Here is a 19,100-nt window from a genome sequence, read left to right as displayed (position 1 = left end):
GAGAGGGGGTGGGGTGGACCAGGTCCTGCCACCAGTCAGAAGCTTGCATCCCAAGCTCAGAAGGGACCTCCTGAGTCTGACAGAAAAGTAGTGGGAGCACTGTTCTGAGTTCTCCTGAGGTTGAAGGAATCCTTCTGGCAGCTGGCTAGTTTGAAATATAGCAACTGTTAAAAAAAAAAAAAAAAATAAAGTGTTTAAGATACACAGGGGTGGCCTGTGACTGTAGGCTGACTCGGCTGTCGCCTAGGGCACCAGCTTCAATGGCGCCCAATGATGATGTCACCCCATTTACGGCTGTGCAGGCGGGGGCGCCAGCTGTTGCAGTCTGCCTCAGGCTGCTCCTGAAGATACACTTGTACAAAGACAGTGACATTCATTCTTTTTTACCCAGGCTGTAGCTGCTGATTTCCAGAATGAGAGTGCAACTGCTTTGGCTGCAGCGGCTACGAGACACTTGCAAGAAGCTGAGCAGACTAAAAACAGTGGTGCTGAGCACTGGTAAGGAGGCAGGCAATGTGGGTAGCAACGATTATGGAATAAATAGTTTACTGTTTTGCAGCATTAGTCACCTAATGGAAATGAATTGTAATTTCTTTGTGGTGATGGCACTGGGATAAATCTAAGAGCTTGTGTGTTTTGTATATAGAAAGCAAAAATATGGAAAAATTCTTCTTTGGGAAGTGGCCCCGTGGTTTCTCCACTTTAGGTGCATGAGCACCACTGTGCCCCGATCAGAGATTTGTGATACCAGAGCCTGTGGTTGGCAGCGCTCACTGAGTGCTGGCGTGAGTGATCTGAGTCAGCTACTCTGCATGCGCAGCCGTCTGTCCTTAGTTCCTTCTCAACCGCTGCTGACTTGAGTCACATCTCAGCAGTTGCCTCTTTACCTCACTCTTAAACTACTTCTGTAGATAGACAACGGTTACCACAAAAGTTATTTTATTAGTAGATAGTTATTAGTTCGCTTACTTTCATATGTCAAAAAAACCCCAACTCATTATTTTATTTTTCTTAGAATAGTATATTATGGATAGTCAGGGAATCGAACCCTCGGTGATGACAACACACACCGAAATCTTGCCTTTCTGGGACATGCTGGGCTTGCCCAGTTTTAACAGGTGCGCAGGTTGCAAATTGTCCGTATCTATTTCTAATGGACACAGCCAGTGCATCCGCTGTCTGGGTGAGGAGTATCCCTATCGAACAGTGCCCTCACTGCAAAAAACTGATATCCTGAGCAAGAAAGGCCAGAGAACTACAATTAAAAGATGATTCACTTGGAGAAAAAGACTCGTTCGGCTTCAGACCCCGAGCACACTACTCCCGCAGGCAACCATCCCTTGGGGTGGCATCAGAGAGGGGAGCTACCGCTATGTTGAGCTCAAAGGACTGCAATAAGGCTCACCAGCCAAAAAAGAGCCCCTACTCCTCATCAGGGACAGAGTCTCCTCTACACACCAGCACTGCCCCCTACCCTCTTCACTAAAAGGGTCGGACAAGCAGTCTGGTACCGGGTCGGCACTGACAAGGTCCGTGACCCCAAGCAAAATGCTCGTGCCTCATCAAAGGCACCGGCAGAGGCAAAATGCAAATCCTCCGTGCTGGCACCGACCGTGACATGTACAAAGCCACGTCTGGAAGTTGCACTGAGCAGCGTGGCAGCACTATCAGTATCAACAAAACACACAGCGGTGGCGAAGCGCAAAAGACAGTGAGTCTAATGCCTCTACAGACACCAGTAACACTACCAGTCCCTAAAATGCACATCCCCCCCCCCCACCCCTGTCAGCTCAGCAATTCACAAATGAGGAAGACCCCTATTTGGTACCAATGGTACCCCAAATACATCGAGGCATAGCTTATCGTCCACTCCTGCAACATCAAGGGTCCTGGTATTCAGTGATGATGATGAGGTGCCCACCCGCACATACTTACCGCAGCACTCCTTGCCCAAGCCCAACCAACAATGGCAACCTCAGCAGTGGCTCCCACCTTCTATCACAACAAATTGGCCATATTGGGACCCATGGGTAACATAAAGTGCATATTCATCAGCATCCTTCAGCTCCGAATAGCCAATTACGTGGCATTATCAGCAAAATACACATCATATGCTTTTGATCAATTAGCTATCTTTATTGAATCCCTTCCAGATAACAAAAGGGATCAATTCAAGTCAGATTTAAAGGAGGGTGCAGTAATTTCTAGAACAGCCTTACAGGCCACACTGGATTCCTCTGTCACAGCTGCTAGATCCTTGCCCTCCGTAGTAGTGATGAGGCGAGCATCCTGGCTTCAGCTCTCAGGATTCTCAAGAGAGGTGCAGTCAGCGGTTGAGGACTTGCTGTTTGACGGGACCAAGCTCTTCGCCTAGTCCACAAATGTCTCCTTAAACACCCTAAAGGACTCACAAGCAACCTTAAAGACTCTGGGCATCCACGCACCTGTTACAAAGAGAAAGCAGGGCAGACCATTTACACAGAGGTACAGATCCACACCCTTTAACCAGCAACAATGCCTTTGCGACAGTAGATGATGACTGTGCCAAAACAGATACAGGCAACTCTCTGAGCAGTCAACATCTCAACAGCCATTAATATCTCAACAAGTATGTTGAAGTCTTGATCAAAGGTCAGACACGCCCGACATTTTTCACTGCAGCAATTTGAACCCTCCAAAGCATTTGGCAGCAGACTGGCTGCATTCCATCCAGCCTGGTGTACCATCACCACCACCAAGTGGGTGCTGGAAATCATAAAAACTGGTTACTGGCTTTTAGTTATCCCTCCCCTTCTACCCTCCTTGCCTGTCCCTCTTCAGGGACCCCTCTCACGAACAGGTGCTCCTACAAGAAAAAGAACACCACCTCAGGCTGGGAGCCATAGCAGAGGAACCACAGGAGCATAGGGGCAAGGGGGTTCTACTCCCATTACTTCCTCATCAACAGGAAATCAGGAGGGTGGAGGCCTATATTGGACCTTCAAAGGCTCAGCTGCTTTGTACACTACCAATGGTGCAACATAGTAACCTGTGCCACTATTATTCCTGCCTTAGAAAAGGTAGCATGATTGTCTACCCTCAAACTCCAGGATGCCTACTTTCATATATCAGTTCACCTGTCACACAGGCACTTTCTTCATTGCTAGGTAAAGGACAAGCCCCTTCAGTACAGAGTGCTGTCTTTCGGACTGTTAACAGCCCCACAAGTGTTCTCAAAGGTTCTGTCAGTAGTAACCGCATACTTATGAAAAAGAAGAATCACTATATTCCCTTACCTAGATGATTGCCTAATAACAGGCACCACAGAGCGACACACAGCACACACAGTCAGCACCATCAGAGTCCTATTCAACAACCTTGGACTCCAGATCAACATACCAAAGTGCACACTGACCCCAACTCAGACATTAGAGTTTATAGGGGTGCAACTAGACTGCACGAAGGCCATAGCCTCTCTACCAGAGCACAGGTTTGCAACAATAAAGGACCTCATATCAATGGTGCAGGCCAGCCCAGTAGTAACAGACAGACACTGCCTACAAATACTAAGCCACATGGCCGCGGCCACATTCGGGTGCCACATACCTGCCTCCACATGAGACCTCTACAAGGATGGCTTTGCACAGTATACAAGCCACACACCCATCACATAACTCACCATACCTATTAGGATAAAGACCTCCCTCACACCGCGGACCCTAGAGGACAATATATGTGCTGGAGTCCCCTTTCAAAGAACCCTACCATCAGTAATGGTCACTACAGACACTTTACTAATGGGCTGGGGCGCACACCTGGGCTATCAAGTAGTACAGGTTCAATGGACCAAGCACAATACAGGGAAACACATCAACCTGTTCGAACTCAGGGCAGTAAGACACGCATGCACATACTTCCTCTCCTTCATCCAGGACAGAACAGTTCAGATTCTTACGGACAGTGTAACTACAATGTGCTATATCAACAGACAGGGAGGGTTATACAGGTCATACGAACTTTGCCAAGAAGCAGTCCACTTATGGGAATGGTTCATCCCATGGAATATACACCTTGTCGCAACTTACCTCCCAGGCAAGGACAATACACTAGCAGACTGCCTAAGCGGGCAATTCCTGCAAAATCACGAATGAGAAATAAACCCATTGCTGACCTTTTCAAGAAGTGGGGGGTTCCCATTAGTGGACGTATTTGCCACACACAATGCTGTTGCCCACAGTATTGCTCCAGTATTGCACATCTTGATTACACATTCCCCCCCGTTTCCACTAATATAACGTGTAATCCTCAAGATCAAACAGGACTAGGCCAGAGTAATTCTCATAGCACCCAACTGGCCCAGATAAACAGGGTATCCATGCCTCTTGCAGATGAGCATCGGACCACCAAATCGCTTCCCACCACTCCGAGCTCTGTTTACACAATGCAATGGTCAGCTTCACCATCCCAGCTGTACGCTGCATCTCTAACCGTGGATGTTAACTGGCTAAATACCATGTAGCATGCCCTCCTGGAACTAGGGCAGCACATCTTCACAAATTCCAGGAGATCTACAACGAGGAAAACATACATACAGAAATGGAAGTACTTTACAACTTGGTGCTCAATCCACAACTACAAGTCAGGCCATGTGCAAATAGAAGCCAAGGGACACGGAATTCGGGGAACTGAAGGTCTACTATGCTTATGCCTACACATTCTCAACACAGAACCAGGAGCAGATCGTGGATTACACCCGGGGCATAGGTCTGATTAGTATGGGTGTGTCAGTACCCCTCCAACCACTAGACTCCCCGCCCCTACTAACCCCCCTACCCTACCCCCCTAGGCCATTCCACTATCCAACTCCTATCCCGTACATATGGAGGAATGACTGCGAGTGTGACTGTGTAGGTTTAAGTATGTATGTATGATTGAATTGTACCTCCCCTCCCGCTCCCCAAAATATAGACCGCTATAACCTTCACCTGACTCCAAGTCGCAAACCAGGCACGCTTGCCCTCCCACAACGGACAGCCCACTCAATTGGTCCCATGATCCCCGCATTCACTCCCAGGCACACTGACCCGGCGTACGCCCCCACAACCCAACCAATGGTGCGATGCTCACCCTACCGAATCCAAATCCAACCCACTTAAACTACCAGTTCAACCTCAGAATGAGCACCGCCACCAAACCCCCCATCCGCTACCCAATTAACCACCCCATTGGCCGTCTACATCCGGGGCCCCACACCCCCCTTGTTTCCATTCACTTTGGGCTTCTAACTAGCCACACTCCAAACCCCCCCGCCCCAAGCCTCCCCCTCCCTCAGGAACTACCTATTCTTCGCACCCCTCAACGAAAAGCCTAGGTCATCATTCCAAAGGAGGAAGGCACCCCACCAATGGGCCCCCCCGGGGGGCCCAAACGCCCCACCACGGGCCATAAACCCAGGCCCCCAGGGCATAGATCCCCCCTACCACCGTACCTCAAGCCGGCTACCGGATGTACCCATTCTCTCAGTCTTACTTGTTACTCAAAATTGTCTATCATAATGTATGTATTGTTTGTCTTTAAAAATTCTCTAAATAAACGTCAATCTGTTGGACCTGCACAATGCAGGCCTCTCCCTGAGCTCTAAGAGTACATCTCACCTCCATTTCAGCCCTCCATGCCCCACTGCAATCACACTCGGTCTTTATTTACCCAGCTGTCAAAAGATTCCTGTGAGGTCTACAAAACATGTTCCTGCCGCTTAAAGACCCAACACCAGCATGGGATTTAAACCTCGTACTGAGAATGCTCATGGGGAGGCCTTTCAAGCTGTTAGCTACATGCTTTCTATTCCACTTTTCGATGAAGGTTGCCTTGTCTCAATTACTTCTGCAAGATGGGTAGGAGAATTGGGAGCTCTCAGACCCACCATACACAATATTCCACAAAGATAAAGTAGTTTTGAGAACCCATCCTAAATTCATCTCAAAGGTACTTACCTCCTTTCATTGCAATGAACCAATATACTTCCCCGTCTTCTACCCGAAACCACATAAGGACTAAAGGGAGGAGGGCTTCATACCTTGGATGTCCGCAGGGTACTTGCCTTTTACTTACAGCGCACAAAGCCGTTCCGCAGGTCTCCGATTATTCATTTCATCCACAGAGAGGTCACAGGGATTACCCATATCAAAACAAAGACTAAATGGGTATCTAGCTGCATATGCTTGATATATACATTAGCGCAAAAGGAGCTACCTCCCAACATAAGAGCTCACTCCGCAAGAGCCATGGCAGCTACAACTGCGTTCCTATGAGGCATTTCAATGGAACACATCAGCAAGGCTACACATTCATGTGGCATTATGCCATCCGGACATTCGCAGACTCGGAAACGAAATTTGGCTGAACGATACTCTGTCAGAGTCACTCCGAAGCTCCCGCCTCCTAACACAACCACTGCTTTGTAATCATCTAAGGTGGAACACCCATAGGCACACTCCTCAAAGAAGGGAAGGTTACTCACCTGTGCAGTAACTGGAGTTCTTTGAGATAGTTGTCCCTGTGGGTGCTCCACCACCCAGTCTTCCTCCCCATGACTTTGGACTTGCATGCATCCAGGTCAGAGAAGGAAACGAGGACAGCCGGCTGCGCATGCGGAGTAGGTGACTCAGATTGCCCACGCCAGCACTCTGCGTGTGCTGCCGGCTATGGGCACTGCTAGCACAAATCTCTGATTGGGGTGCAGAGGTGCTGGCATACCTAAGGTGGAGCACCAATGGGAACAACCATCTTGAAGAACTCCAGTTACTGCACAGGTGAGTAACTTCCCTTCCTGACTCATGTAAAAAGACATCTACATGTTATAACAGTAACGTTCTCATGGTTTTCAACTGAAAGGGTTTTTTTAGTTATAATTCCAGGTGTTAAAACCATAAAATTGGGTGGTCTTCATTGGACTAATGCTGCTGAATTCTGTAACATTAGATCAGCCACCCCCTCTTGTGTCTGGGTTTGGATTTTTCATTATACCCATGTGTCCGTATATATATCTTCTGATTTAGAATTGTTTTTAACAGCTAGTGTTAGATGGGGGAAGGGAAAAATACCTGCTTAACTGTTACATAAAGATCCTGTATTGTGTAGACCAGGGGTCAGCAGTCCCTGATCCACGTGCTGATTTCCCATGGCATGTGAGGCAGGAGCTACTCACTTGTGTGGCCCCCAACTGCTTTTAATGAGTCAGTGAATCCCAACCCAAAAAAGTTCTCCATTCCTGCCATAAATAAAGAAACATTGAATCCTTTTGTTAAATTAAACCATTCTCCCCAGCTGCAGCACTAGAAAAATGGCACAGGCATAATTATGTAATTAACGGTGAGTTTCCATTAGCAACTGGTAGTCTGCGGAAAAGTTTGTATTGACCCAGGTGGTCCATGGGGCATGTGGTGGAGAGAGGCCTCACCCCCACGGGACGAGGGGCACAGGCTAGGGCAGTAGGGTTAAATCTCGGGACATCACTTCGGAAAGGTTGTTGACCGCTGGTGTGTAGACAGTGTTAGTTCAGTGATTTTTTTTTTAAGAGGGGGTGGGGGAGGGAGTGGCATAACCATGCCATAATTTTTTTTCTGGTAGGCCTGATATTGCTATCTATTTTTCTCTACATGGCCCCACAACAAAACAATGTCTGGTTCAGAATTGGTAAATTAAGCCTGAATTTGAGGTCAATTCACCTCAGTCCAGAATTTAATTTTAGAAGCAGGGAGTTGAAATAGTAACATGTAGGGATGGTGACGGACTAGTTGGCTAGTTGCTTTCCTCCTCCCTTGCTTCCTTTACCAGAAAGAGGTAGCAATGTCGGGGGAAGGGGTACTTCAAAGCGGGAGCGCTGCTTGAAGCTTGGGGCCAGAACGCTGTGTGCAGCCTGGGGCTAGCTGGGGTGTCCCCAGGCTGCAAGCGGTGCGTGGAGCCTGGGATCAGCTGGGGACCCCACTGACCCTGGGCTCCACACGGTGCTGTCGCTTTTGAAGCGTAGCAACAGCTGTTGCTACACTTCAAAGGCTGAGGCACCCTATCGACTATTTGATTAGTCAATCTGTCGATATTTAACATCCTTAGTAACGTGTAAATAGCTCATTGTACTTCAAGTGTTTATTCGTATGCTTTCCATTCAGATGTATGCGCTCCCACAGGCACAGCAGCCTGAAGATTTTTCCCTCAGCAGCTAATCGTAACATCAGCCTGGATGTCCCCTTGAGTGGCACCCAATATAGAGCCCTGCCAACCCACCCTCTCCTCTTCCCTCTTGTACCAGTGACAGTAGCTGGAACTTCCCCGTCCTCATCTCTTGATTTTGAAAGTGGATTAGCATTTCATCAACTCTTATATATAGTTATCCATTATAGGTATGTAGATAAGTTTAGGGTGAGCATTTCTAAGTTTTTGTTGGAGAGCGGACACCTCCTCGCACTTTCCTACCATTCCCTGGGTCATGCCTCATTCCCTGGCTTCAAAACCTGCCAGTTGTGCACCAAGTGCATGTCAAAAGGTGATCCTCATTCCTCCTCCCTGAAGTGCTTGGGTGGGGGTCACCAGAAAGACTGCTGCAAGATGTCAAGAATTCCAACCCAGGGCAATTAGGGAAAGAGCAGCAATTCAGGATTCCCCTTATGGAAGTAATTCTGTGATTAAAATCTGACCCTGGCACTCAGGGATATGGCACTTCATGCCTCCTGCTCCATTAGAAGCACCCCAACACATGCATCAAGGGATGTGGTGCCGAGTAAGAATGCACGCAGGGACCAGTACCACCATGCAGACTCTCAAGACCATTCCAGCCTTTGGCACCTGGACTCAGTCACTGGTACATAAAAAGAAAAGACCGGGTGATCCCCCTCAGCAAAACCAGGGGAATAGCTGGTAGTGACATCACAGTTGGGCCATTGCTCTGAAGCTCACCTCAAGGCTGCATTGACTCCTACCCAGTTGAAGCCATGAAGTCCAGGCCAGCCATGATTGTTGTGATCTTTGACATAACTACTGCTACCATCCGCACCAGACACTTTCCAGGCACAATACTTGATGCGCTTCATGGCACTGTTCTCGTCTCCTAGGCAGGATGCTACCTTCACACCACAGGCACCCTTTGGACCACTTGTGCAGTCCCAGGGAAAACCAGTGATGATAGCATGCCAGTCATCTTCCCCTTGGCCCTGGGCCTCTGAAGATCCATCATCCAGGGATCATAGCCGATCTCCTGCCTCCATTAGATCTACCTCGAGAGGAGCAACTCCACCATCGTGGTCCTGTTCGGAGTTAAGAACATAAAAACACAAGAATGGCCATACTGGTCAGACCAAAGATCCAGGTAGCCTAGTCTCCTGTCTTCTGACAGAGGCCAATGCCAGGTGCCTCCAAGGGAATGAGCAGAGCAGGTAATCAAGCAATCCCTCCCCTGTCACCCATTCCTAGCCTCTGACAAACAGAGGCTACGAACACCATCCCTGTCCATCCTTGTTAACAGTCCTTGATGGACCTGTCCTCCCATGAACTTATCTAGTTCTTGTTTGAACCCTGTTAAAATCTTGGCCTTCAGAAAATCCTCTGGCAAGGAGTTCCACAGGTTGACTTTGTGTTGCATGAAGAGATTCTTCCTTTTGTTTATATTAAACCTGCTCCCTATTAATTTCATTTGGTGATCCCTAGTTCTTATGTTATGGAAACAAGTAGGTAACCTTTCCTTATTCACTTTCTCCACACAAGTCATGATTTTATAGACCTCTGTCATATCTCCCCCCAGTCTCCTCTTTTCTAAGATGAAAAGTCCCAGTTGTCTTAATCTCTCCTTATATAGCAGCTATTCCAAACCCTTAATAATTTGTTGCCCTTTTCTGAACTTTTTCCAGTGCTGAGATACCTTTTTTGAGATGAGATGATCACATCTGTATGCAGTATTCAAGATGGCATGGATTTATACAGAGGCAATAAGATATTCTGTTTTATTCCTAATATTGTTTACTTTTTTAACTGCTGCTGCACACTGAGTGGATGTTTGAAATCTATCCATAATGACTCCAAGATCTTTCTCTTGAATGGTAATACTTAATTTAGTTCCAGTCATTTTACATGTATATTTGGGATTGTTTTCCAATATGCATTACTTTGCATTTATCAACTTTAAAATTTATGTACCATTTTGTTGCCTAGTCACTTAGTTTTGTGAGATCCTTTTGAAGCTTTTCACAGTTTGCTTTGGGCTTAACTATCTTGAGCTGTTTTGTATCATCTGCAAATTTTGCCACCTCACTGTTTACCCCTTTCTCCAGATCATTCAACATAGGATTGGTCCCAGTACCAACCCCTGCGGGGCACCACTACACCTCTCTCCATTCTGAAAACTGACCATTGATTCCTACACTTGGTTTCAGATCCACCATGTCGCCTTCATGAACGCTAACGCACATGAGTGCCGCTGAGGTTAGAGCGTCACAAGACCTGTTGTACCATCTGCGGGGTCTGCATCGGCACTGGCAACTTTACTGTTCTCTGCACCGGTAGTCCATCCACTGACCTTGCCACTTGGGTTGAGGGATCTTTCTATTGAAGATGGAGAGAACAGCCTCCTCCCTTGATAGTCTCCTCTTCTTTATCAGATGAAGCCTTATCTAGATAAGCAGTGGCCCCAGTCCTGGAGGACTCCCACGTACTATAACTTTTATATGGGTTGACCGGGGTTTAGACATTAAATTGGAGGAAGTGGTTGATGAAGCCAACCCTAGCTCCCTCTGGCCCATCCAGAATTGCATTGTCACTAATTAAAAGTGTCACGGACATGACAAAAAATCCTTGAGGCAAACCCTGTTGCAACCTACAGCCAAGTGCAACAAATGGTTTTTTTGTATCCTCCAAAGAAAATGAATACCTTTGTTCCCACCCACAGCCCAGCTGTTTGGAAGTAGACTCTTCCATCCAGATTGAAAGAAGTTTTCCAGGGCCCCTCACCTAAAAACAGGGATGCCAAGTATTTAGAGCTCTTCAGACGGAAGGTCAATTCGATAGTTGGCCTTCAATTACACATTGCCAATTGGCAAGCCGTTGTCAAATAGGTATTCCTATAATACCTGCCTGATGATGGCTAGGTTCACTGAACTGCTCCCTTTGGACTCCTGTGCTGAGTTTTCGGCTTTGATCAAGGAAGGGAGGTTGATTTCTCCAGCATTCCTCCATGTGGCAATAAGACTTGGCTTATGCAGCTACAAGGATCATGGCTAATGCATATAGTCAGACTCCAGGTATCAGGCCTCCTTTGTCGCGTCAAATGGACTTTTCAGGACCTCCAGTTTAAGGGGGATACTTTTTTTTTTTTCCTGAGAACTGAAAATAGATTTGACAGCCTGAAAGCTTCTAGTGCTACCAATGGTTCATTCTAGTGCTACACTCTATCTACTCAGAGGAGACATTTTTGCTTGCAGATACAGCAGTATTTCTCTCATCAGAGCCAACAAGTAGCATCGAGCAGAAGAAATCACAGTGGCAGAAGAAGGCTACATCAACTTTCTGGGCAGAACTTGGACCATCTGAAACAGTCTTCAGGGGGTGAAAGTGGCCTTTTGAAGGCATGGTTGAGAATGGCATGGCATACCATACCTGATTCTGGATTCACCCTGCTTTTCCTTTTATTTCTGACTATCTACTTTCTATCATGTATTGCCCTGTATCACCATGGACTGATGAGAATTAAGAATGGAAGAGTGGGACTACACCATCCAATCCTCTTCTCTCCTGGTCTTCCACCTCCCTTCCTTGTCCGTAGTTAGGGACTCCTCTCATAAGCAACTCCATATCCAGGAGGTGCAATCACTCCTATATCTAGGAGAACACAAATGTAAGGGTTTTTACACACTTATTTCCTAACTCTGAAAGCCAAGTTCCACATTTCTCTTTGGCCTGTATCACTCTCCCTCTGGATCCAGCATATTGGTGTTGCCCTTGACTTGAAGGACACACATTTCCCTATAGCACTCTCTTGGTGCCACAGGAAGTACTTCAGGTTTGTGATGAATGGTACTCCCCATGAGTTTACAGTCCTGTCATTGGGTCTGTCAGTAGCAACTCTTGTTTTCACCAAGTGCGTTGCAAATGTCGTCTCGCTTTTGAGCAGGCATCAGGTATAAGTGATGACTGGCTGATCAGGGCTTGTCCAAGCACTCAGCTGGAAGGTCACATTCATCAGAGCCACCTTTGACAACCTGAGTCTTTTTGTAAACTAATGAAAATCCACTCTTTCCTAGGTTCAGAGGATAAGAGTTTATAGGGGCAGTTCTGGATCTGACCCAGACCAGGGCATAACGACCTCAAGGTCCTATCTGATCTCATTCACGGTCTCCAACAATTTCCTACCTTTACAGCAAGGACCCATCTGAAGTTTTTGGGCCATGTGCTCATGTACTTACCTTGGGCCACATGCCAGGCTCAGGTCACTTTAGTTGTGGCTGGCATCAGCCTATTGCCCAGTCAGGACAGTTTGGACAGGGCTGTAAGTTTGCCTTGCCCAGTGCTTGATTCCCTCCTCTGGTGTTTAAACTTGCAGGAGATTTGCTCAGGAGTTCCCGTCAGTGTTTCCTCATGAGTTCCCTTCACCCAACCATCAGTGTTGCTTGTGACAGATACATCGGACTTGGGACCTCAAAACTCAAGGTCTGTGGTCTCCGGCTGACTTGGCTCTCCACATCATTGTTGGTGAGCTTAGGGCAGTGCACCTAGCTTGTCAGACCTTCCAGACTCAAGTGACAGGGCTTTGTGTATTAGTTATGATGGACAACACAACAGTAATGTTTTATGCACAAATAGCATTGCATGCTTCTCTCTCCTGTGCCAACATGCCCTGTGGGATTTCTGTATAGAACATTCAGTTCTTCTTCAAGCTTCCTACCTTCTGAGGATGCAGAGCAAGCTGGCAGACCACCTCAGCAGGTTGCCCAGCTGTTGCAAATTTGCCCAGATTGCCCTCCTGGGGTGGGAGGGGGGTGTGGGAGGCTTTCCCCAAATGTACTTGTTTGCTGTGCAGCACAACAGGGTGTGCCAGCAGTACTGTTCCAGATTCACAGCTGAGGATCCAGCACGAATGTGTTCCTCCTCCCCTGGAGAAATAGTCTCCTTTATGCCTTCCCTCCCATACCACTTGTAAAGAAGGTCCACCTCAAGGTCTGGAGGGAATGAGCTCAGGTGACCTGTGAGCACTGGTACACATCTCTCCTGGATGTCTGTAGAAATGTCAATCATTCTGCCACTGTTCCCGGATCTTCTAACTCAGGACCATGGTCATTTCCAGGATCCGAACCTAGAGTTGCTTCACCTTACAGTATGGAAGCTCCCTGTCTGAATCTGGGGGAGCTTTTGTGCTCAGATCAGGTTAGGTAAGTTCTCCTTGCCAGTAGAAAACCTTCTCAGAGCTACATACCTCCCCAAGAGGAAGAGATTCTGTCTGGTTGGCATGGCATGTCTCGCCTCCAATACCTCCTTCCATTCCCTTGATTATAGACTATCTTCTCCACCTCAAATAGTGGGGTTTGTTGGTTTCTTCTTTAAGAATCCTTATCAGCTTTCCACCTGGCTGCTCACAGTTGCTCAGTGTTCACGAACTCCATGATTTCTAAAAGGTCGTGACAGGCTTTACCCTCAGGTCCCTCAACTGTTGGCCACTTGCTCCCTGCACTACCTCTCACAAGGTGGCTTTCCTGGTTTCAGTAATATCAGCAACTCCTATAAAGTCTTCTTTAAGGACAAGGTACAACCCCCGACCACATCACACAAAGGTGGTGTGTCAATTCCATATGAGCCAAGATATGTTCCTTCCAGTCTTTTACCCTAAGCCACACACTAGCACCCAGGAGCAGAGACTCCACTCCATTGAGGTGTGTAGGGCTCTGGCTTTTTATTTTGACAGACTGAAACCATTCATGAAGTCATTACAACTCCACCTCCCTAATTCATACGGGAACATTATTGGCTGTTTACACGTGGTTGGGAAGTGAGAGGGAAGTTCACAGTTTGCTGCATTCCATACTGTGGGGAGCATAGGGGGCAGATGAACCTCGACCTGCCCAGGCCAGGGGACAAGCACCCCTTCCCCAGCTGTGCCCACTGGTGTTGCAGTGGCCTTGAGAGGCACTTCTTGCTTGGCCCTCTGCTGCTGCAGTGAGAGAAGGCTGGGGTTATATATTCATTTAGAATAAATGTGGGAAAATTAATGGCATATGAATTCTTTTTTAGGTGGAAGATACATGAAGCCTGTATGCTGGCACTTGGCTCTGTGAAATCTATTATTACGGACAGTGTGAAGAATGGTAGAATTCATTTTGATATGCATGGATTCCTGACAAATGTTGTTCTTGCAGACCTCAACCTGTCGGGTAAGTCAGAAAAGCCGCTTACCTAATTGCTGAGCATCTGATATATCAGAACCATTCAAAAGCATTCCTAAATATAGATGCTCAGTGTCTGTAGAGGGAACTGATATGTTTGACAAGGGAAATGCTATTGCACAGAAATATTTGGGGGAAACACTTCAAGTGGAGAAGTATAATTGTATTTGCATGCCCTCCTACATTTCATTCACAATGTAAACTTAATGTAAGCCAATCTTCTTTCAGTAGAAACTTTCTGTGTAAGTGGATGGCTCTGAACTTAGTTGCTCTTCCACCCTCAGAGAATACTACATGTTGAGCTCACTAGAAGTTAGAAAATTCCGTAGCTTCCCTTGAATACTTTTAAAACTAGATGGGATTATTCCATGAATTATTTTAATGTCCCACCTCGATCTCTGTTCAAACCAATAATGGTGATGTCTGTGTTGGAGCCGATTATACATGGAACTGCTGCCTTTCCCAAGAAAGCATAAAGAATTGTTGAAATGGACTGCCAGCGATTCATATTTAAGAAAACAGGCCAATCAGTAATTAAGACATACTTGGTTTGAAGTGTATGTTGTATTAAATAAGCCAGGCTCTCATTGGAGAAGTGAGCTGTTGGAGAGACTAGGTTAAGCAGTAGTGTTCATTTAATTGTGATGGAGTGTACCAATCTCACACTGTGCCAATGGGAACAGACCAATCACTGTGGGCCCAGAAGTCCATGCCTTCTTCCCTTATTGCCTCTGCTCTAGAGGAAGAAGCTGAGGAGGCAGCCCAACTCAGTCAGGGCTGGCTGCAGAGGAGGGATGTGTACTGCAGGTTCCTGCAGAGATGCCTGCGACTTTCCAGGCAGTAGAGCCCAAGGACCTAGACTCCGCTGCAGGTGATTCACTGACTGTGAAGAAATCAAACAGCCGCTCACTGAGGAGTTGCCCAGGACACAGATTGTGATAGCAAGTAACCCAGGGCAGGTAGTAGAAGCTGATGCCTGAGCCCCTAGTGGGGAGTTACTGGCTTCATAGGATCCTGGGTTGGAACCCAATGGAGATGGCAGGGCCAAGTTCCCCCACCACCGCCATTGGCCACTGGGTGTCATGGCTGTCTGCTTTATATTCCAGCAGAGGCATGGGGGCTATTGATTGTTTGTTCTGCCCCCTCCCTTTTTCCTTGCTGATCTGTTTCTTCTGAGCATTCAGTTTGATTTACTTTATGCTTCCAGTTTACATGAAGCAACCTGCTCTATTTACAGGCTAGTAACAGTGCAAATGGATCTGTGGTCTGAGGCTTTCCCTCTTCATTCCTTAATACCCAAAGTTATATGGGGTCTCTTAATTCCATGTCTCTGCATTCTTTGTTGCCCCCAAATGTCAAACTCTCTTATTGTCTTGACTGTTACAGAATCTTTTTTACCATACTTAACAAGTTAACAATCAAGAAAATGAAAGCACAAAATCCAAACAAAAACCTTGGGGGTGACCTGCAATTTTGAGCTTTTCTGGCAAGTGCATCAGAAGACCCACAGCACAGACTCCTTTCGTCCGATTCTTGGCACATGCAGGTAGACACCTGGCTTCCAGGACCTTTCTCCTACCTTTCCCTCTATCATTTGGTAGCTGCATGTACCAGGACCACAGTTCCTCCCCAGCACTCTGCACATATGTCTGAATAGATGTCTCATGAGATCTGCAACCTCCGTGCCCTGCAAACAATTTCCTATATGGATTTTCTAGTCATCATGCTTGGGGAATCTGCTCAGAAGCACTCTAATTAATGAGACTCTTTTGAGCAGTGGAAGATAGTAAATCACTGGGGTTCAATGCTGGGGACAATTGTCTGGAATCTCCCTGTGTATAAATCGTGAGTGGCTTAGAGAACATTCATGCAACTCAACTGAGTGAGTCTCTTCACATATTGATGGCCAACTGATCACAGCATTCTGATATCTCACAACGTACTTTTCACTAGCATAGCATTGTGACAGAGCCTAGGATGAAAAGTTTTAAGGACACTAAGCAATCTAGGTTGTACCCTGAGGTTACCTCAGACCTCCATTAATCCTAGCCCATGTGTGTTAACTGATCTTGTTACCTGCAGAATGACTCGTTCACTTCCTCTTCCTGATTTCATTTGCTTGTTTTACCTTTTTATTCTCTCTGACTCTTGCTCACTTGTAGCTTTCTTGTTCACTTTCTTTTGGATGTTGGGCCAAATATATACACATTCTTGAAATATATTTCTGCTAGTGAAATCCACCATTAGAATTCCTTTGCTCTTTCTACTAACTGGGGTTTCTTTCCCGGGGTGTATTGCAAGAAGATACAATGACATAATTTGGTTTAAATTATGTGATTATTTCCCTCCAGTCCAGCTTGATGTTCTCCTTCCTTGAGACTTTCATTTTCCTTAATAGCTATTGGACTGGGGGTGGGACTGCTCTATTGTTTGTCTCCCTCATAAATAAACTTGGTAGCTCCCACTCTGCTGTTTTGGTTTTCTGCTTGTATTTCTTCTATTTTTGCAGGTGTGGTGAGATTTGTGTGTTTGTGACGATATCACTGATGGAAATATCCCATAACATGAATATTTTGTCAGGGCTTCATCAAGAATGTAGTGGCTGCCAGCTCATCCTCATTGTCCTCCCCAGACCTGCTGACTCAGGCGAATGGTAGGATTAGACATCCCAGTCTGGATTCCCTTCATCTCACAAATTGGCATTTAAATGGCCAGCAAGTCTACAGTATTTGTAATTGGAGTGAATGGCTTGTGTTCCATCCATATAAATGGCTTTTGTTCCATACTTTTGATCATCTTTGTTGCATGCCTCTGGATCCTTTTCCAGTTTTTCTACATCTTTTCTATACAGCAGTGACAAAAATTGGACACAGTACTCCAGCTGAGACCTAGACAGTGCTGACTAGGGTGGTATTTTCATCTCGTGTGACTTGCATGCTATGCCTCTATTAATGCAACCCAAAATTGCATTTGCCAAAAAAAGCAACAGCATCATATTATTGACCCATGTTTTGATTGTGCTCTACAGTAATTCTCAGATTCTTTTTAGCAGTGCTACTGCCAAGCTAGTTTTCCTCCATTGCCCATTTTAGTTTGGTTTTTCTTTCCTAAGTGTAGGATCATACGTTTGTCTTTGTAGAATTTCATATTGTTGTCTGTAGGCCAGTTCTCAAATGTCTGAAAATCCTTTTGTAATTTAATTCTATCCCTCAAAGTGTTTGCAAACTCTTCCGGCCCCTCTCCTTCCCTGCCTAGCTTAGTTTCATCTGCAAATTTGCCTAGTATGCTCTCTCTTCCTACATCCAGGTAATCTAATAAAGATTTTAAACACTGGATTCAGAAAAATCCCTGTGGAAACCAATTAGGACCTCCCTCCATTAATAGTTACTCTTTGTTTGCAATTGTTTAACCAGTTTTGTATCCACTTAATAGTAGGTCTACCAAGCTTGCATTTCTCCATCTTACTTCATCAGAATGTCATGTGGAACTCTGTGAAAAGCATTGCTAAAGTCTAGGTATATTAAACCACTAAACCAGTTACCTGTCAAAACAGGAAATCAAGTTAGTTTAGCAGGATTTGTTCTTAGTAAATCTACGCTGACTGCTAATGATCATCAATATTCTCTCTAGTCTCTTCTATGCATGTGGAGATTTTTTCCATCCATGTGCAGAATAAATGCTTGTGCATTGAGGCATGTGTGAAGATGCACTACCAGTGAAAACAAGAAACCTAGCTGTGGGCCCTCTGATGATAAGCTGGCAGCATTTCAATCTCCTAAGTGGCTGTACGAGTGCATAGCTTATAATGAATACTGGTGATCACCCCTTATTTCCTAAATTGCTCTAGTAGCTTCCCAGGTGTCAAGGTCAGGCTGACTGGTTTATGGTTTCTTGGCTCCTCCTTTTAGCCTGTTTTGAAGATGGGCACCATCTTAGCCCTTCTCCAGTCTCCTAGGATGTCTCCTATCATCCATGAGTTTGTAATTTGTTTCCAATGGCTTTGAGATTTCTTTGGCTAATTCCTTCAATTCCCTGGGGTGAAGAGCATTAGGCTCCACTGATTTGAATACATTCAAATTGGTCAAAAGATCGGACATGTTTATTTATTATCCCAATCTGCACCACTTCCTCTTTGTTACCGTGCTGTTGAAGTCCAGTAGCTTTTTTTTGTGCTGTTCTCATGTCTTCCTTTTCTTAGGCTATTGTTCCCAATATCACATGTAATCATCCTGTTGGCCAAAACCAGATCCAAAATAGGTGATGCTCTAGTTGTTTCCTCAACTTTTTGTATCAGAAAGGTGTCTCATACCTACACAAAAACATACTATGTTTTGTTGTATTAGTCTCCCAACAGGTATCAAGGAAGTGACGTAAGGAGTCAGGCATTAGTGCCTGCTGGAAATTAAACCAGTCAGAAAATCACCTAAGCTGTTTGCTGCCATGGCAGTGAGCACAGGGACAAGCAACATTTGGTTCAGAGATGCTATATGGACATCTGTCCATATCCTTTTTGCTCTGTTGGTGCATCAGTTGGTGCATCTGCCACCTCCAGACGGGGAGGGCCTATTTTGCTAGAGTACATGGGGCTTCAGTAGCATCCCTTTGAAGAGTGCATGTACCTTTGTAAGGCAACAGCCAGGAGTTCAGCCACATTTTCACATAGTGTTATGTTTTGGACCTCTTCTGCCAGTGCAGCCTTTAGAG

At 46.0% G+C, this 19,100-nt stretch overlaps 1 protein-coding gene across 2 annotated transcripts in view; it reads left to right on the top strand.

Moving 5' to 3' along the window:
• The window catches only part of IPO9 (importin 9), a 125,051-nt gene that overhangs the window by 53,627 nt on the left and 52,324 nt on the right, over positions 1-19,100 (top strand). For both annotated transcript variants that reach the window (XM_075910552.1, XM_075910553.1), the window contains exons 12-13: positions 392-498; positions 14,245-14,384. In XM_075910552.1, coding sequence (XP_075766667.1) covers positions 392-498; positions 14,245-14,384 — 247 coding nt within the window. The remainder of the gene's footprint in view (positions 1-391; positions 499-14,244; positions 14,385-19,100) is intronic.

Source organism: Pelodiscus sinensis, chromosome 27 (genome assembly GCF_049634645.1).
Source record: "Pelodiscus sinensis isolate JC-2024 chromosome 27, ASM4963464v1, whole genome shotgun sequence".
Classification (NCBI taxonomy): Eukaryota; Metazoa; Chordata; order Testudines; family Trionychidae; genus Pelodiscus; species Pelodiscus sinensis.
Note: the sequence above shows the minus strand (reverse complement) of the source record. Positions and strands in the feature narration are given on the sequence as shown.